The sequence below is a fragment of the Tamandua tetradactyla genome, chromosome 4 (genome assembly GCF_023851605.1).
Source record: "Tamandua tetradactyla isolate mTamTet1 chromosome 4, mTamTet1.pri, whole genome shotgun sequence".
Classification (NCBI taxonomy): domain Eukaryota; kingdom Metazoa; phylum Chordata; class Mammalia; order Pilosa; family Myrmecophagidae; genus Tamandua; species Tamandua tetradactyla.
The window spans coordinates 62,476,665-62,497,248 of record NC_135330.1 but is presented as its reverse complement, the minus strand read 5'-3'; the positions used below and the strand labels follow the sequence as shown (position 1 = coordinate 62,497,248).

The window sequence follows — 20,584 nt, the reverse complement described above, 5'->3', positions numbered from 1 at the left end:
TTAAAGAGATAGCACATTGTATAAAGACATAACATTTACAATGTGACTGTGTGATTGTGAAAACCTTGTGTCTGATGCTCCTTATATTCAGGGTATGGACAGATGAGTAAAAGGTATGGATAAAAAAATAAATAAATAATAGGGGGTCAAAGGGTAAAATAAATCAGGTAGATGGAAATACTAGTGGTCAATGAGAGGGAGGGGTAAGGTGTATAGTAAGTACGAGTTTTTTCTTTTTTCTTTCTTTTCCTAGAGTGATTCAAATGTTCTAAAAAATGATCATGGTGATGAATACACAACTACGTGAGCCACTGATCATACACCATGTGTATATTGTATGTATGTGAAGATTTCCCAATCAAAAAAGAGAGAGAGAGAGAATATAGTACAGCACCCAGCACAATGCCTGGGACGTGATCAACATAAAAAAATAAGTGCATTCTCACCTTCCTCTCCACCTGCTTTCCTGCCTCTCTGTCTGCTTCTACCAGCCGTTGTCCTCGAGTGGGACTCTGAGCTCTCTTCGTCTGAGTTTTGCCCCATTTGTTTGATATGGCAGTTTACATATTCCCTGACCCCTTAGAGAAAATACTGACAGAACGTTTTAAAAAGTAAATGCAACCAGAGAGAATATGAGGTGAAAAATTAGCCAAGAGCTATGGCTGGAAGGGGCCTTGAGTCACTCCCCCATCCATCTCCCCAGAGTCAGGGCACTTCAATAACTGCACCGGTGACAATTGGTTCCTCTTCTCCCAGTCATCTCTCAGAGCCCCAACCCCTCAGGGATTGCGCCTGCAGTCCCCATACCCTGCACTGAGCCCTGTAGTTATTAAGAAAGAAGATTTAAAAAAAATCCAAGGGAGCAGAAAGCCCCCAGACATGGGGACATAATCATAGGGATCCAGTCCTGTTTCTCACGCAAGATGAAGCAGGTTCCCTGCCTCTTGTGATGTCTTAAGAGATGGTTTGCTCTGAGAAGCAGCAGCTGAGAGCTTACTCTTTTCCCTCATTCTAGTACAATCAGGGCTGGGACACAGTGATAGGGACCTGAAGACTTTGAGAGAGAGGAGGGTCAAGGAGGACAACAGCTCATTACTTACATTGCAAAGGTTCACCATTCACCATCCACTGAACAGTAGGTTTAGGATTCCCATTGGCTCGACACACCAGTCTGCCATCTTCCCCAGGAGCCAAGATAAGGTTCTTGGGTTCATCCAGCCAGTAGGGAGCAGCTGGAAGACAAGGACAACCGCAGGCAGGGGAGTTAGATGATAATGAGGCAGGTAGAGGAAACCACCTGGGGTTCTTCTAGGAAGGCGGGAGTCCCTGAGTCCCTGAGTCCCAGCTGCCAGCACTGTCCTCATTGGAATGACATGGTCCAGCCTGTGTTTGGTCAGCTTGGCAGCACAGATGTTATGTTGAGTACGCAGAGCAATATTTCTAAGCCAAGGTTGCTCATTAGAATCCTCTGTAGAGGTCTTCAAAAACAGTGCTATAAGGCCCCATTTTAGACATCCTAAGTCAGAATCCTCAGGGGGAGAGCCTGGGTGTCTAATGCTTTTAAAGTTCCATAGGTGTTTATGATGTGCACCCAAAGGTTCGAACCCTGCCATACAACGTGGTAGAGCAGGCACTGGATTGGTCCCTCTGGAGTTTTTGTTGTTGTTGCAAGATAAGACCATTTATGAAGCATAATGCATTCATTCTTTTAGGCATAGCACTTTTGTTAGAGCAGAGGTTTTAAACTGGCCACTCCTTTCAACTGTGTGCACAACTTTACGAATATGTGTTGTGTGCATTTTTCTAGGGAGAGTGTCCTTTGGATTGGATTCTCATCCAAATGGTTCAGGGCCACCTGGTTTGGGTGTGGTATTAAAATAAAGGTTGTGAGTGCTAAGGAAGTTCTTGTTCTGGGGTGTCAGACCTCATCATCTCAATCATTCATTCTGCAAAATGTGTGAAATGGGTGCTGGGAGCCGCTGGCTGAGTAGTAACTCTGTATCCCACCACTCATTGCTGGAACCCCTAAGGGTACATGCTCCATTGCCTGCAGTAGCCCAGTTGGGCTAGCTTTGCATGTGGGGTAGGGGGATGATTAGAAATAAAATAATCGGGGCCAGTGTAACTCCCCATTTAAAAAAAAAGAAGCACAGCACCATGCACAAGTACACAGACAGCACAGGGCCAAGACGACACATCACGAACAGGAATGCAAAATGAAAGAAGAACAGGCTCTGGGGCTTGTGATCCAAATGGCTGTGGGAGGAAAATCACCTGCTGAGGGAGCTCCAGGCACGAACGAGAATTGGGTGATGTTAGTATGGAGCTCCATCCCTTATACTCATGCATGCACACACGCCTACACACCCACATCCAGGAGGTGACATCATCCATGCACGGCCGGTCATGGTTGCCACTAACCAGTGTGTTGGGAAGTTCCCCCACTCCCCTGCCCAGAAACCCTCAAAGGGACGGGGGTGGTCATGGTGTTTGGAGTTGGCAAAATAATCATAATGAGAAATACACACAACGTACCCTTTACTCTCACCGAGATCGTGTGCCGAATGCTGCCCATCTTGTTGGAGGCCAGGCAGAAATACTCCCCAGAGTCTTCCTCGGAGACATTGGTAATACGCAGAGCCTTGTTAAAGTTCTCAAACTTGGCCTTGTCAGATGGGAGGTCCCCACCTTTCTTGTACCATGCGATGTCTGGGGTTGGGCTAGGAGAGAAACCAAGCAGGAATAAAGGACTTAGCACTGAATGTGGCCCTGTTACTCTTCTTTAGAGCCTGCAAAGCCCAGGGGTCTAAAAGAGTACTTGAGCCCAGGAGAAGGCATGACCTCCAAGACTGAGCTTCCCTAAACCAAAGGAAAGGCAGAGAGCCCAAGAGACTTATCTAGGGTCACACAAGATTCTAACACACATATAGGATGCCTAGCCATCACTTTTCCTCATTGTCCAAAAAGAGATGGCCAGAATGGGGTGATGATGACTATTCTTTATTTGCCAAATCCTCCTCCACTAGGGACTGCTTCTCTTTTTCTTGCACTACTGGTATGCCCCAAGAACAAAGCACAGAAAACCTCACACCCCCAGTCCTCCTGGAAGGTGGCCAGAAGGGAGGGTGCAAGCTATACGTACACCCCGGAGGCAATGCACTCCAACAGGAGGTCCATGCCGCGAAGCACCATCTGACTGCTGGCCGTGCCCTGAGGGTACATGAAGCTGGGTGTTCTTTCTGCAACTCCTCGGGCTGAAATAGGATAGAACAAGCTCCATGAGCTTCCTCCCCAGAGGGCTGAACCCGCTAGGCCAAAGCTGTCAGGCTGGAGAGAAATGTCATCACGCCCCCTCCATACCCGTGACTCTCAGCAGCACTCAGCCCTGGGCCCTCCCAGCTGAAACCACCCAATGGCCTGGGCATCATTAAGAGAGGTGTGTTAGGAAGCTCGGGGCTCCTCGGCCCCACCAGCACATGTGTGTGAACTGCTATTCTCCTCCCGTGGAATAGGGGAGGGGGCTGTCTGAGCAGTGAGCTGTCTACTTCCTGGGCATCTTGGGATCCCAGAGGCCAACGTGCAGACCGTCTCAGCAGCAGTCCTTCTCTCTGAGACAGGATGTGGAAGAAATAGGAGGCGTGTACTGGGGCCACAGGACAGACAATCTGCTTTTTGGGACACTGGAGACAAGGACGTAGATGGAGCCACAGGGACCCAGATGAACAGTCAAAGAGGCAGGGAGAGTTATTAATGGTTTAGCAAAGACATGGAAAGAATTAATGAGCAGAGATGACAGGAAATCACTCTGGGGCCAAGACCATTCTGCCTTCTCACTAATGACTCTGGAAGGGACCTGGGGAGGAGGGTGTTAATTGGATGAGAGATACCGGGAAGAGGGGCTGAGAGGAAAGTGGCAGCCAAGATGGAGGAACTGATTTATAATTCAACTAGACTGGGAGCAGCCACTTGTCTGGAATCAATGAAATTAATACAACTTTTAAAAGTTCAGGGGGTTCACAAAGATCGACCTGGTCAGGATGGTCATTTCCCCTTTGAAGGGGTCAATCTGGGGACAGCAGAGTGCACCCTACCTTACCTGAGCTTCACCTCTCTCCCAGAGCTCTGTGCAAAGATAAGGTGGATGACAGACAAGCAAGGATTTACCAACCAGGTGGAAACTGGTGGATGTACCTCCTGTCCAAAGGTGTACGGTTGTAAACAAGAAGAGTTAAAAAGAAAAAGAAAAAAAAGGCTGCGTCTACCTATGGATTTAATTGGTTTTAAACAGCTGGGGAAGTAAGAGGTGGAGGGAAGGCAGAGCTGTCAGGGGCTGGGAACCTTCAGAGATGCCTGGAGTGAGAACAAAGGCATTTATTGGGGGATTTAATTAGTGCTGGCAGAGTGAGGATATGGTGGCAGTGGAGACTCTGTGTAATTGGTATTTCCAATCAGAAAAGTAACTAAAGGTGCTTGTTGGACTAGTTGGTGCCTGGCTGGGGCAAAGGGGCTCAACTTCCCTCTATCAGCCACTGGGGTAATGCATTTCAGAGGGTTTGCTTCTATTTTATCCTTTTGTTAAGTGAAGAAATGATGAAATATATGCATTTGTCAACCTCAAAGATTAAGAGGCAGCTGGCACAATACCTGGCACATAGCAAGCACTCAATAAAGGTTTGTGGGATGAATGAATTAAAGAGAGAGATGAGAACAAATAAGAAAGCAACTATTTACCCCATACCTTGTTTCTCTTTATGCATATGTCCTCATCTGTCCCATCAGCACACACATCATATACAACAGAGGCTACTGAAGGGGTTAATCCATTATGTGGTTAATTGGTTACTATATGTATATATATATTTATAGCTTTTGTAGCATCCAGCTCTTGGAACTAAGGAAGCCTGACTCTGAAGCAGCAGCTCTCTCCCACCCATTGTCATTGGATCACCAAAACAGACAAAACAGCGCAAGGTCAAGGGTACCAGGAGGAGAAGGAGATTTCAGGGCAGGCAGCCCTCAAGTCAGGGTGATGACTGTCAAGAGCTGGGAATCCTGGAGTTATGTGAAAGAGGTCCCAGCTGTGTTGGCATGCTCCTTCCCATGCATGGACAAAATCTGTATAAACTGATCTCTGGCCCTGCTGACATTTAATTCACACCATAGATGCAACACCACAAGCACACATGACCAGCAAAGCATTAGGACAGAAGGAGAAATTAGCACACAATCCCACTGTGGGTGCCTTGATATGCTGTAGCTGTAAAAAAGGATCATAGCAATATATCATTTGTAGGATGCAGGCTAGCAATGATACAATTATCCCCAAAGAGAAGCTATGGGGAAACAAGCTAGACCTCACAACAAGGGCATGACATCTTAAAAGTCCGAGGGAATAATAAGGACCACAACTTGTTAAGCATTCACTATGGGCCAAATACTGTGCTAACAGCTCTACCAACATAATCATACTTAAGCCTCACAACAAATCTGGGGAGGTTCCCATTTTCAGCATAGCAAAAAGAGACTCAGAAAAGTTAAGAGATTTACTCAAGGTCACAAACTAGTTATGTTTTGAATCCTGGACCCCTGAGCTCTACAGCTTTGCTATACAACCTACTCTACATAGTCTCTCTGTCTAATTATGGAATCACCTGCCTTGGGAGGCAGTGAATTCTTGATGACTTGAAGTTTTCTGTCTGAGGCTGGAGGCTCACTGGATGATGGAGTCATGGAGAAAGCCAGGCCCTGGATGGCGGCGGGGGGTGGGTTGACCTCCATGGACCCATCCAACCCTGACATTCTATAGCATGTGCCCCATTCACAAGCCACATGGGACTCCAGCAACAGAGGAAGGCTGTGTCTTAACTTTCTATTAAGAGCTTTAAAAAAGCCCATGAGTCTACGTAGGACAGAATTCCCAGGATGAGCCTGGACCTGCCATCAAGGGATTGAGAAAGCCTTCTTGACCAAAAGGGGGAAGAAAAAAATGAGACAAAATAAAGTTTCAGTAGCTGAGAGGTTTCAGAGTTGAGAGGTAATCCTGGAGGTTATTCTTATGCCATATATAGATATCCCTTTTTAGTTTATGGTGTACTGGAGTGGCTGGAGGGAAGTACTTACAACTGTTGAGCTGTGTTCTAGTAGCTTTGATTCTTGAAGATGATTGTACAACTATATAGCTTTTACAATGTGACTGTGTAATTGTGAAAACCTTGTGTCTGATGCTCCTTTTATCTAGGGTATGGCAGATGAATAAAAAAATATGGACAAAAATGAACAAATATGGGGGAGAAAGGTTAAAATATATTGGGTAGATGGAAATACTAGTGGTCAATGAGAGGGAGGGGTAAGCTATATGGTATGTATGCATTTTTTCTTTTTTTTGAGTGATGCAAATGTTCTAAAAAATGATCATGGTGATGAATACACAGCTATGTGATGATATCATGAGCCACTGATTGTACACCATGTGTGGAATGTTTGTGTGTTAAGATTTATCAATAAAAATATATATTTTAAAAAGGCCATGAGTGATCGTCCAGGGTCTGTAATCATTGCCACAGCATCTTCCTTCTTCAACCTTCATGACACTTAACAACACTACGAGGGACTTTGGCATCGCTGCTGGGACACATCCTGTCTGTTCGAGGACTAGCTGGCTCTGCAAGGGTGGTAAATGAAATGCTTCATCATTTTACATCATTAGAGGTGCTAGTCTTGAAGTTAGGTGAGGCTGAGTGGATAATTGAAGATAAATAACAGATACCCCACTTACTCCTACTTCTGATAGCCAGCTTTGGGAATATCTTTCTTAATCAAACCAAAGAAAAAAAAATCCAAGGGTAAAATAGGTGGAGAGGGATCTATTTTGTCTTAGTGACCTGCTCTGGGGATGTTTTCCTCAAATACTATTCTTACTGTCTCAGCTAAGACTCAATATCTCTTCATCAGCCATTAAGTGGACACAGGCCAAAGCTGGAATTAAAAAAAAAAAAAAGAAGCTGAGGAGGGAATCAAGAGGCTCCAAAGCCATCTTGATTGAATTCTTAGGGGTATATGGGGAGCTTGAAGAGGAGTCAGGGAGACATATGATATCATTAAGGGACAAGAAGGCTGAATGCAAAGGGGAGGCTACGGGGAAATGCGGTCAGCTGCAGCAGGAGGGATTTGTTTGACAATGTATGAACGAAATCCAGCTGCTGGCTTTGGGAGGCACTGTTACCAGGGGAAGGTGTGGGAAGGAGCATAATTTCTTTCCCTGGAAAAGTAGACACAGGAAGAAGCTCTGAGACACAGGTGGTTACTATATCAATAAGCTCTAAATGGTAGAAGATGACAGTTTTCTTTTGGGGTAGCTATCATGGAATGCCCTCTTTAAAGTATTTGGAAAGTTCCCTTGGGGGAATGGGGAGAAAGGAGGAAACATTCAACTTTCCCATGTGGAGAATTTCTGATATTCTCGCAAGAAATGGGGACAGCCAATTCTACAGGTTGAGCCCTTGATCTTGGGGTTCACCCCTATGAAGCTTATTCTTGCAAAGGATAGGCTAAGCCTACTTAAAATTAGGCCTAAGCATCACCCTGAGAGAACCTCTTTTGTTGCTCAGATGTGTTTTCTCTCTCTAAGCCAACTTGGCAGATGAACTCAGTGCCCTCCTCCCTACGTGGGACGTGACTCCCAGGGATGCAATGTGGAACAGAAATCCTGGGATAAGGTAGGACCTGGCATCAAGGGATTGAGAAAGCCCTCTTGACCGAAAGGGAGAAGAGAGAAATGAGACAAAATAAAGTCTCAGTAGCTGAGAGATTTCAAACAGAGTTGAGAAGTTATCCTGGAGGTTATTCCCGCACATTATATAGATATCCCTTTTCAGTTTATGGTATATAGGAGTGGCTGGAGGAAAGTGCCTGAAACTGTTGAGCTGTTTTCTAGTAGCCTTGATTCTTCTTCCTGTTCTTCTTTTATTATTATTATTATTATTATTTTGCATGGGCAGGCACTGGGAATCTAGCCCGGGTCTCTGGCATGGCAGGCGAGAAATCTGCCACTGAGCCGCCATTGCATCGCCCTAATAGCCTTGATTCTTGTAGACGATTGTATAAAGATATAGCTTTTACCATGTGACTGTGTGATTGTGAAAGCCTTGTGTCTAATGCTCCTTTTATCCAGGGTATGGACAGATGAGTAAAAAATATGGATAAAAATAAATGAAAAATAGAGGGACAAAGGGTAAAATAAATTGGGTAGATAGATACTAGTGGTCAATGAGAGAGAGGGGTAAGGGGTATGGCATGAACGATTTCTTTTTCTGGAGTGATGTAAATGTCCCAAAAAATGATCATGGTGATGAATACACAACTATGTGACGATACTGTGGGCCATTGATTGTACACCATGTATAGAATATATATGTGTGAAGACTTCTCAATAAAAATATTAGAAGAATAAAAGAATGCCCTCTTGAGGGGGCCACAGTGGCTCAGCAGGCAGAGTTCTCGCCTGCCATCCCGGAGACCTGGGTTCAATTCCTGGTGCCTGCCTATGCAAAAAGAATGCCCTCTTTTATCCTGGAGGTGGAGATCCCTGGAGAGCCCATCCAGCCTGATGATGTTTCTTTACTCTACCGGATTTTCAGGGCTGGGGTCTAACCTAACACTTCCTCAAACTCACTATCGATACAGTGGATAAAGCTCGTGTTTATATAGATTCAGGAAGAGCTTCCTATGTAGACCTATATGACTTCTAGCTCAACAGTCTTCTTACAAACTCATTAGGGGGTTCAGGTTTTCCAGGGATGTCTGGTCCACAGGGAACATCAGGAGATGAAACTGCACCAACCACCTTGGCTTTAAATGTCCAGTGAATAATATCTCTCAATCATTTCCTGCTATGGAGGAAAGGTCGAGATGACCAAAAACCTTAGTTGCGTCCCTCTGTCAAGTGCTACTTTGTTGATACCAGAGCTCAGTGAGCCAGCCGAGAGCATCTGCCAGAGACAGTAGGGGCAGCTGGGTGCATGCCACCTTTGCTGATTTGGATTCTCAGAACTGACAATCAGAGATTCACAGGGCCGGACATATAGTATCTGATTCATCTCTTTGATTCTATGAAGTGGCATCAAATAACCCCAGAAGAAGAGAAAAACTCATGTGTCTCTTAACATTAGGCACCTTTCACGGCCAGGAAATTTCTTCCATAGGTCTAACTGCAAAATCCTCACGCCTAATTGGAACTTTTTTTCTTACCCAATTCTCAGTACAGTACAGGATTGGGGCAGCTTTCATTTCTCTAGCCTGCCCTAATCTTTCCCTCCATAATACTTTCTTCCCCAAATTATGCCTGCCTCTTTCCCTTTGGCTCCACTTCAAGCTCTCTGTGTCCTTCTTCATGTAAAAAGCACAGAACAACATTACCAGATGCAGTCCATGCTAAACCATCCCCTTCAATAATAATAATGGGTAATATTTATTAAGCAGTGATGATGTGTCTAGCACCATGCTAGAACTATGTGCACGTTATTCTGTGCAATCCTATGAGGCAGGCAACATGCCCAGGGGAAATGAGCTGAAATACTACGTGACATGCCCAAGTTACTCAATGGCATGATCTGGAGCTAGGACTTAATCCAAGGGTGTCTACCTCAGAGTACACACTCTCAATTGCCACGTTTTCTTGATGACATGTTACAATCTCAGACCTGCCTTGCCCTGTCACCCACAGGTCTGCACATGGCATACAGTCATAAGATACCCAACCCATGTAGACAAAATCATGTTGTGGCCATTCTGCTATAAAAGAGACATACCACATTTTAGTTTCCTTTTTTTAAAAATTTTTTGGGGAAGTGCAGGATTCGGGTATCAAATCCAGGTCTCCCACATGGCAAGTGAGCAATCTACCACTGAGCTACACTCACACCACCTGACATGCCATATTTTAAAGCCAAACAAATGCACTGGGCATTTTTCATAGCACGGTATCTCTCTGCCCAGCTCCCTGCACTATGGAAAGTCTGACAATTCAGGAGATCTCATCCTTCTTTCTTCCTTTTCACTTGCCATTTCTTTGTAGAAGCATCAAACAAGTTGTTTTTTGCTCAATGTGTGCCCCACTTTGACTTAATGTCCTTTCCAACTGGCTTCATATTTGGGTCAGCCCCATCCTACCTTGGATTGAGGACAAGGAGTCAGTCTCCATGGGGGTTCTTGTGAGTTTGGCTTGGTTTCACAGGCCTGAGTGATGCCCATAATTCTCACTTCTTTTCTTGTAGTCATATCTACCACTGGTCATAAACTGGTTAAGTAAGGCTGGAACCATTCAAACAAATCCCAGAGATAACACAACTCTGCAATGCATGCACTCCTGAACAGCTTACCATATACAAAGAAAGGAATGTGGACCAGATGGTCTCTGATGGACCACCTGGTTTGGATATACCACAGTTTAAAGACTGTGTCCCATAATAGAATACCCAGAATCCAATTTAGAAAAAGGCACATTCCACACCATTGCTCTGGGGCTCTTGACACAATGAAGGTCGATCCCATTTTCTTAAGAACAAACAACGCCCAGAATCCAACCAATTTCCCCTGCTCCCTGGGACAGTAAATCAAATCTCATGGCTCTAGTTGCTTGGTGCCAAGTTAGAGCCACTGCCTCTCTCCCTGGCTTTGACTCCCTCCTCCCATCCTCCATCCCAGACACTGATCTTGTTTATGTTAACACATCACAGTGTAGACACCTCCTATTTATTTGAGCCCACAATGACCCCACTGGGGACCTGCAGCTTCAGCTTCAGAGGCATAATCAATGGTGGGGGCCAGCTGCTTCATCAGAGCCAGAAAATGAATGATTCCTCTGACTGCTCAAGGAAAACAAGAAATTCTTGAGCCATGGTGTGGGATAACGCAGGTGTAGAAATGGCTAATTGCCCTGTTTATCAGATTGAGCAATCAGCTGTGCATGAGTAAGAACTATGCCCGCTGCAATTTTTCCATGACTTGCAAGTGTGTGGACCGGATCTGCACATACTACCAGAGGAGAGAAGAGAAGAGGCATCGGTGATAAGAACAATGGATGGTCCCACTCTATTTAGACTTACCTTGAAAGTGGACTTGGGGCTGGATTCATATTGATGTTTCCCAGATGGATTTTAAAGAGACATGGAATCTAGCTGTGAAATAGTATCCCAGTAATTATGGCTAATCTACCAACCAGGCAATTCATATTCAGATGCTTACGAGTTAACTAAACACACACTACAAAACCTTCCTTCTCTCTAAACTACCTAATAAGAACTGAATTCTGTTTCTTTCTCATTGGGAAAACACCTATTCTTAGATAGTCTCCATCCTAAAGAAAAGCACAAACAACACTGATTTCTAACTTTCTACTTAAACTTCTAAGAAGCTCTTTTGAAGTCCTACCCTGGCTTGTACAACTTGTTCAGAATTCAGCAACTTGAGGCTGGTCTATCAGAGGATGCCACACCATTGTGTATGCAACTTCAAACTCCCAAACTGGCCACCTTCCTCCCATCCCAGCCTTCTGGAGGCATCACCTTGGCACCCTGGCCTGGCTAGCTGTCAGCTAGCTGGCTCACTGCTGCCAGGCTGTAGGAGTTAACGACATGGTATCAGTCAGGTTAGGCAAACAGGGTTAGGACAGGCAAGGTTACTCCCACAAGGTTACCATCACAACTCACCACTGTACATGTCAGGGGGGTTTCTTAAGGACGAGTCATTATAGGGGTGGTCTGCAATAAACAAAAGAGGGTGAGCAAACAGGAGGCCATGGAGAAGTCATGAAGGCATAAACAGGGAGGGGGAAAAACAAATGCAAAGCCAGAAACACAACCGAGGAGAGCACCAGTGGCCTTTTGCAAAGGAAAGGTGTGGCACATTTGGAAAAGAAATATGCTTGTGAAGAACGTGCAACACAAAACAGCCCCAAAAGGAAAGAAAAGGTTAAGTCCTGCAAAAGAAGGCAATAATAAAATAAGTTTAAAAAAAATTAAAGTAATTAGGCTTGAACTTTAATTCCTTGGTCCTACTATATTTTCAAACAAATGAGACAAAGATTACTGGTACGTCATAGAAGTCTTTTGAACAATTCCTTCCCATCCAAGTCCTCAGATCCTGGGACTCTGGACCAGGCCAGCTCTTGGGGACAGCTAGAGAGAAAGGACTGTTAGTGAGTCCTGGAGTGTAGGGCAAAGTCCTCCCTGAGCAGAAGGAAAGTTGCAGGGGGTGGAAGGTCAATGAGAGGAAAAGACAGTCTAAGAAGAACATTTCGTCGACACAGAGCATGGGACAAAGGACCCTTGGCAGCATCCAGCAATCATTTGCTGACCAGCAATAAGCACCGTCACCTGCTAACCAATCTGACCAGACCGATGGCCCAGTGGTCTCTGAGATGTCCTTGCAAGGAGGCTGGGAGTGGTCCAGTGGGGTGGGGACAGCCTGCCGAGGTTCAGGTTTTAGGATTGGAAGGGAAGCTTTGGACAGGAGAGAGAGAACGTGAGCTGTGAACTCCAAACCTTGGACTGGGAAAGATCTGTTCACTAAGCTGAAGATTCAGAGGTCTCTAGACTAGTTTGGGGTGAAAAAGATCAGTGTCATTGGTTGGGTAATTACGTTAGGCAATTAAAACCCTTGGGCATTTAATCCTCAGTGAAAAGACATCTTGGAATCGGACATATAATCAAGCTAAGGTCCTCAGGCAGCTTTACACTCTTCTACGACCATCCCCTTCCAGCTATTGGGTTCAAATTTTGACAGTACTAAGAGGGGGCAGAGGGTGGCACAGCTGGCTGAGAAGCCAAGCCAACAGCCCCAGAAGCCCAGAACACAGTGCAACTGCCCGAGGGAGGAGGACTGCTGTGCCAGAACATTTGCATATTTGAAGACAGATCAAATCCTGTTGCAACTCATTGCAAATGGGGGTGCAAGTTCTTTCCCGAGGCTGGCATTGTGCTGCATCCCAAATCTGCTTATCCAGTGGGGAGGCATTTAATATTCAGAACCATCCCTTAAGATGGGGCTCGTTGTAAAAGACCTAGTTTGTGTTTGGGAAGATGTTTTGGGTATATGTGCAGCTCAAAGTGGGAAGTGATCTGCAAGGGAATGAGGAAGCAGGGTGGAGAAGGCTCAGTGGAGGCTGCAGCTGTACCTGGAAGAAAATGGTCTTCTCATGGGAAGATCATGTGCACATAAAAAGATCCTTGCTACAAGCTGCTATGCCACCAGGTGAAATCTACCTCTTTCTAGAGAAGTGACCCAAGAATTGACCTGAAGCCTATGGGTTCTGAAGCTTATCTGAGAAATTAAGGTGTACTTTCTGATTTCTCTGAGAATGTGACTCGGAATTTAGGCATTGGAAGGAATCAGGGTGAGGCTTCATTGTCTGCCTTGGGGGGGGATCTTCCCTCACAACTGCCCCTTGTGGTTGTGGAAGGCACCACGGGGACCCGGCACCTGTCACGGAAGGACAAGGTAGAATAGGGACATCTTTGTTAGCCCACTTACACTTACACTGTCTATTTTTAACTGCAATCCGGAACAAACATATAAAATGATTTTAGAGTGTGTAGATTTAGATTTTGTATTAGGTACCCTTTTCCCCCTCCCTTTCATGTAGGTCACCAAAAATTGGGCATGGCAAGATTTATTTCTTTGCAAAGGGGAAGGCAGTAACAGAAACATCTGGTTAGAAGAGGATCTTTGGAGCTCTCCCAACTTGACTGTTTTGCCTCCCACCCTCAGACCTTGCTCTTGAAGGTACAAGAAAAAGCCTGTGTCCTTTCCGGATAGGAAAATGGAGAGAGCACAGCTGTGCTATTTTGAGCAACTGTACCCAATTCAGGGCCAGCTCAGATGGCCAGAACATACTCTCAGCCAAAGCTGTCCCTGGGAGGACTCCAGGAATCTCACAGGGCTCTTCTCTGATCACCTAGGGCGCCTCAGCATTCAGAGGAAAGAATTTTTAGTGGAATAGGGGCCCAGATATGATGCAGAAACAAACAACCCTTACCTCCTTTGGTAGAGAAGGGGATGTTTCTGGAAGTCCAATTCCTAATTGTTGCTTAATCTCTACCTGCTTAATTCCCCAGAGGAAGCCTCTTCCCACCTTGGCCTCCCTGCCTCTCCACCCTCCTGTGTAACCGGGAGGGCTCTGCAGAGTGTAAAGGACCGCAGGTCTGACGGGCTCCTTTCCAGAAGCAGCAGACTGACTTCAGGCATCGTACCCCGGAAGGTCAAAGGAGCCCAGGTGAGATACTGAAGACTTCCAGGGAAGGGTCAGTCCAGTGCGCCCCTTGCTTGTGACATTTCTGCTCCTCCCACCACCCCAATGCTGCCAGCCCTGTCCTGGCCACCGAGGCCACTCTGATGTCCTGGACAGACTGCACTGTACTCCCTGGCTCAGCCAGCCAGCAGGAGTCACCATGGACATGCACGGGGGACACACTTCAGACAACCCAACTTTCTTCTACAGGGGTCGTCCTTGGCCCTGGATGAGGGATAAGAAGGCCAGAGAGTGGGGACCAAACTGACCGAAGCTGGGGGGCCTGCCAGGATTACGCAGAGCTTGTTCCTGGGATTCTGCCCTTCCTGGGGCCTATCGGGTCTTGAGCAGATCAAGCCCACCTCAGAGCAGTTTGTGGGGAAGCTGCAGAGGCCAAGAGGGAGGGGATGAGAGGAGGGGACAGTGCAGTTCAAGAAAGAGATGACAGAGAGAGGGGAGAAGAAGAAACTAGGAGAGGGTGGGGAAATAGAAGAGAAAAGGAAAGAACATGAAGAGGGAGCATGGAATGAAAAAAAATTAAAAGAAGGGGAACAAAAAGGAGCAGCTTCCTTATGGGTTCACTCTGCATCATGGTGGGAAATGGGGGTGGGCTCTGTTGATTCTCAGTACCACCTGTTTTTGGGGTCAGAGGGATTGATGAGGAAAGAAGAGACCATAAGGAGTCTGGATCCCCCCTTGTCCTGAAAGAGGAGTGAATTCACCCAAGCCTCTCCCATCCCCACCCACCCACGCAGGAGCCACTCTCGGCTGCCCCGTCTGGGCCCCAGGAAGCAGGATTCAGCCTCTTCCCTGCCAGCCCGTGGAGGCTGCCCCCGTTCCTGGGTGCTCGAGGCCCGGCATCCCCCTCCATCTCTACTGTCCGCAGTACTGAAAAAACATTCACAGTGTGTGTCAGACAGACGTAAGGTCTCTTTGGGCTCCCCGATGGAAGGCATGTTAGAAACCCATGGTGTAAATCAACATAGACAACTGTCAATGTCACGGGCAGGCCAAAGACTTGACAGCAAAAGCTCCAGGCCGGTCTGTCCCCACCAAGACGCATGTTTTTCAAGTGACAAGCTTCTCTCTCCTCTGTCGAGGGCCACCAACAATATAACAGGGCAGGAAATGCTGATCACTTTCATACCAGCCAAATGAACCAAGGAATGAAAACTAAAACAAAGAAAACTAAAACATAAACCTGCAACTCACAAAGAGTGACTCCATATGGTTCAGCATATACATATACATCACAGAATCAAATAAAATTTATTTCGTTGTACCCACTAATTTGGATGCTTGCCATGGCTGTCTTCTAGAAAACAAGGTAACTAGACAATTAAAGCAATAATCAAGCTGAGCACACGAGTGGAATCCAGGTGGCCACTTAAAGCCGTGGCTCTCAAATTCGAGCATGTATCCAAGTCACGGAGAGAGGGTGTGAGGAGCACAGAGGCCCAGAGCTGCGACCTGGCATTTGGTTGGGTCCTGATGTGCTCACCAGGTTCCCATGGAATGATTGGGATTCCCAAGGAAGTCTGAGAACCACTGGCTTAGGGGAAGACTAAACGTGATCAAGGCTTCAGAATCAAGAGATGTTGTTTAAGAACAGCTGAAGTGGCGGAGACACGATGAGCTGGAAGGATTTCTAGGCCAGACCCAGTGCCCGGAGCTGCTGGGCTCAGTGGGCTCCCTCCCCTGGCCCCTGGCTCCCTGATCCGAGCCCCAGGAAGAGGCCTGCACTTACTGGTAAGGACCTTGAGGGTGAAGGGGTTTTTCTGCTGGATGGTGTGGGTAAAGTGGAAGCGGGCGTTGCAGCTGTAGTCTGTCTGCATGTCCTGCAGCATCACGTTTGAGAAATACAGGTCTCCGTTATGGCCCTGGGAGACACGCTTGTCTTGGGTGATGGGCTCCATGGCTAGAAGGAAGCGGAGGCACAAGGAGAGGTCAGCAACATTATTATAGCTATATATATATGTACATATTATATAATATATTTTATTATATATTATTATAATATATATTGCTATAATAATATATATAATTATATAATAAAATAATGGCAATATTATTACTCAGGAAAGCTCTGGAGACAGAGGGCTTTCTTCTAATCCTCAAAATCTAAGGTAGCAAGAAAGATAAAAATAAAAAATCTAAGGTAGGGCTTATTTCCATTTCACAGATACAGAAGCAGAGGGTTTAATGCATCCCGGGTGACAGAGGCAGTGAGGGAAGCGCAGGATCCGCATTCAGACCTGCCTGCTGACCACGGCCATGTCCTACCACCACACTTTTCACCCACTGTTCCTGTCACAGAAGGTCTGCCTGACCCCGTGGCCAGAAAGAGGGAACACAACCCCTCAGATGCCTCCTGAATCGGGGATCCACACTCTCACATCAGCAGAGTGATCTCTCTGCAGACAGGGACGAAGATTCTTTCATCTTTATAACCCCAGCACTCAGTTTAGAACCTCACACAGAGCAGCACTCAATAATTTGCTGAATTAAATGAAATTGAACTTGGTCTTGTGTCATTTCCTCCAAATCTAAGATGTCGTTAAAAAAAAATTTTTTTTTTGTATCCTGTGTGGTGGGCTCACATTTCATTGTTTCCCCATGTGAGTATCCTGTTACTGCAGCACCACTTGTTGAATTTTTGCTTGTTTGTTTTGGTGAGAATTTCTACCACTGAACTACCCTTGCACCCTCAGATGTCATTAAATTTAAGATATACCTTTGAGGTTTTTTCTCATGCACAAGGAATAAAACAGCACTGCCAGTTATAATTATAAGATGCGTACCAGTCAGTGAGGCACATCATCAGTTTTAAGATGGCTTCTGGTTTCAGAGATGTTAAAATATGAAAAGAAAGTGTCTGCTGGAATCCATGGCATCACAGGAGTTACTGAGAATGCTACACTATCTATCATTTCTTTTGTAGCTGCAAACATGTCACCTCTTCCTGGCTGTGAGCTCTTGGAAAGCAGGATCCATTTCTCTCTCTTTCTCTTCCCCAGTACCTAGGATGGTGCCCAGTACATAGTAGGCCCACAGGGAATTTCTGATAAATGATTTGAGGGTTGGCATCACTGAACTTGTGCTTCAAGGAGTGTTGATTTAACAACAACAACAAAAAGCTAACAGCACCTGAGCTAGGAAGTGAGTCTTTCCTACAGAGCCTGTGTTCTCAGCCACTCAACTACCTCGCATCTACATTGCACAAAACAAGGTCTTCTTGACTCAAGCAAGCCCCTTCTGTTAAATACAAGCCTCTTCTATTAAATGCAACTCACCCCACTCCCTAAGATGAAAACATAAATAAAACACATTAGCCAGGGGCTCCCAGACTTACAGCTGCTCATCCAGAAGATGACTGGGGAGGGAAGTCCAGGCGGGGGGTTGCACTGAAGTGTCAAGGGGGCGCCTTCCTGAACCACAACAGGGTCTAGGTTTTCTTTGGGCCACAGAGGAGATTCTTGGGAGAAACAGAAAGAGGAGGATGAATTGAGGGTGACCAGCTGGGGCCTGGAGCAAGAATCAAGGCTAAAGGCAGCATGCAAGGAGAGGAAGGGTGGAGAGATGGAAAAGAGTAGGCAAGAGAGAGGGACGGGTCCATGGGCCTGAGCGAGGGGTCGCTCTTGAGAGGTAGGAGAACAGCGATCTTATGTTTGAAAGGATGCCATCTTCAAAGTCTCCTCTTTTTTCTTCTCCCTCGAATCCCAGAGTGACTGGAGACGTCATTAATGACTTCAGTTTGGATGATTCCTTTCCAGGGAATCTCTCTGAGCAGGGAGATGTACACCTGCTCAGAGGCAGACGGCAGGGAGGGCAGGCAGGGCACCAAGGCCCCCACAGGCCAAGGGCAGGGGCTCCCCTCCTGGATGACTCCCCGAGAGCAGCTCTATCTACCCAGGAGCAGGGCCTTTTGGCCCTGCCTCGTGCTACTCACTGGACACCTGCAGGCGGATCCTATTGGACAGGGCTGTGCCGAATTTGTTGCGGGCAAAGCACTGGTACTCTCCCTCGTACTCCTCGGGCCGCCCGCCACTGCGGAAGTCAATCACCAGGGTCCCAGACCTCCTTCTCATCGACACTCGGGGGTCCTTGGCAATGTTGAAGAACCTGCTGTTACGAGTCCAGTGGAAGCTGCGGACAACAGGGAACAGGGGCAGCAGAGAGTAACAGGGGGGGCTCCTGCTGGGACTCTCAAGTCCCTAGTTTCAGACTCGGTGCCTTGGGCAGACTTTCCATTCTCAAGCCAAGTCACCACACTGCCACGCCAGGGGGTCCCAGCCCTGCCTGAGCATGACAACAACTGGGGAGCTTGATAACATATAGATTTCCAGGTCCCACCCCAGTGAATCTCTAGCAATAGTTCTCTAGCGTTAGCGTTTTTACCCAGCCAAGGCCAAGAGCCACGGCTCTCAATGGTACATTCTCCAGTGGCCACTGGTGGAGTCTCTTCTTAGGAGGAGGAGGCAGTGCTTTTGAGTTTTAAAAATTCAGAGTCAGCTATTCTTCTCCCTCCCCTCCCGCAGGACATGCCTAACCTCCTATTAGGAATGCAAACGCAAATTAGCTTTTCACTCAACCCAAACATATTAGGGAACTGCTCCTTTTACAACCTTAATTTCATAATCAACCATTAAGCCTGTGTGAAATGGCCTAGCATATTTGTGCCTCTGCTCAATGAATATAGGTTATAACGGAGTGGCCACGGGCTGTAGGCCAGGAGAGGCAGCCTTTTAAAGAAAAGCAGCCTTATTTATTAAAGCTGAGCATGGGGCCAAGAACACTGGAGTACCCTCCTCCTAGAGGGGAGGGGCTGTGCGCTACACAGGGCCTCATGTCCTCAGCAACTTATGACATAACTGGGAAAAGAAGGAGAAGGAGGAACAACCGTGGCTTGGGGTCACACAGTCACTATTCCTGCAAAGGAACCGTGGGGAAATACCGAACTTAGGAAGCAACGCTGTGAATGCCCCCTACTCGAAAGTATTATAGCCTGCCTTATGCAGACCCGGGGGTTAGAAGGCTGCCCCACACCTGCCAGGTTTGGACCTGAAAGGTCCAGTTTGTGGATGCTGTGTGGTGGTGGTGGGGGGGGGGGCTCCTAGCTTCACGTCTGCCACATCTCCAGTGCTTACTGTTTGGGAGAAATGAATCTGGACTTAAGGGTTTAAATCCTCACTCTGTCCCTTCCAGGCTGGGTGACCTTGGGAAAGGTACTTAAAATCCCTGCCTCCGTTTCTTCTCTTCTTCGTGAGAACACCTGTTCTTCCCCCAAAGAGCAGTCAGTTGGTTGAATGGGACAATGCAAGTAGGAACATCTGAATTAGAGCCTAGCATAGAGCAGGTTTCCAAATCAGGTCTGCTGAAATCACAGTTTACCCCGATGAGCGCATAACAAACAAGTAGAGAAAGGCTAAGAGTGAAAGACTCAAGTTAGCCAGGAAGTGAACTTCCTATAAGCTAAACATGGGGTGGATGATGGAAATATAAAGCAACGGAAAGGCTGCTATGTTAAGAGTTAGAAAACTTAAATCTGGCCCTGTTTTCTTCAGCGTGAACCTAGACAGCCACTTACATTTTCTAGCTCCCACTTTCCTGTTCAGTTAAATTCCTAGATATCTAAATTATGCCTTGTATCTAGTCGGTGCCCAGTAGATTATTTTTTGCATGGATAAATCTAATTTCTCACCTGCGTAGTTTGCCTTAAGTATCCCACCACCCAGCCTGGATGTACCTGTCAGAGCACTTACCTGGGGGCAGGGTTGCCTTTTGCTTCACACTCAATCAAGATGTTGTCACGGGGGTCCACTATGTGGTCCTTCACGGACTGCCTGGTGATGGTGGGGGGCTGGGACACTGCAATAGCACACATGGAGGGTCAGGGCTGTGGGACCAGCCCAGGGTCCTGGTTTGGAGAATGACTATAATTAAGAGCTTCAGAAGCCACACGTACAAGGAGGCAAGCAGGGGGTTAGGCAGGGTTTGCTGCCCCAATCTAGAGACCCAGTTCCTTAAATAGGCTACAGGAAAGGAGTGGGTACCAAAGGCTAAGCATAAGAAAAAACGCTTTAAGAAGATTCTATGTATCCTATGAGAAACTTAAGTTCAGGCTTTTATTTTATCCATTCTTGTATTCTGGTGTTTAGCACAACATGCTTAATGCAAAGTAGTTGTTCATAAATGTTTGTTGAATGACTATAGGAACAAAAAGCAGCTAGACTTCCAGAATTTATGGGACCTGAGGCTTCTGAGCTCTAGAGGCTCAACAAATTGCCAAACCATGATGAG

General features: G+C 46.5%; 1 protein-coding gene and 1 long non-coding RNA gene across 5 annotated transcripts in view; one reads left to right on the top strand and one right to left on the bottom strand.

Annotated features, from left to right (window-relative positions):
- NFASC (neurofascin) overlaps positions 1 to 20,584 on the bottom strand; it is a 193,343-nt gene that overhangs the window by 53,909 nt on the left and 118,850 nt on the right. For 3 of the 4 annotated variants that reach the window (XM_077157529.1, XM_077157531.1, XM_077157532.1), the window contains exons 4-11: positions 20,047 to 20,152; positions 18,234 to 18,430; positions 17,637 to 17,759; positions 16,032 to 16,202; positions 11,706 to 11,756; positions 3,143 to 3,254; positions 2,536 to 2,720; positions 1,101 to 1,232 (exon numbers count right to left, since the gene is read on the bottom strand). In XM_077157529.1, coding sequence (XP_077013644.1) covers positions 1,101 to 1,232; positions 2,536 to 2,720; positions 3,143 to 3,254; positions 11,706 to 11,756; positions 16,032 to 16,202; positions 17,637 to 17,759; positions 18,234 to 18,430; positions 20,047 to 20,152 — 1,077 coding nt within the window. The remainder of the gene's footprint in view (positions 1 to 1,100; positions 1,233 to 2,535; positions 2,721 to 3,142; positions 3,255 to 11,705; positions 11,757 to 16,031; positions 16,203 to 17,636; positions 17,760 to 18,233; positions 18,431 to 20,046; positions 20,153 to 20,584) is intronic. The other variant, XM_077157530.1, reaches the window with a different exon arrangement.
- Positions 15,779 to 16,807, top strand: LOC143680927 (uncharacterized). The gene is made up of 2 exons (XR_013174254.1): positions 15,779 to 16,033; positions 16,467 to 16,807. It is a non-coding gene; the product is annotated as an uncharacterized LOC143680927 (long non-coding RNA).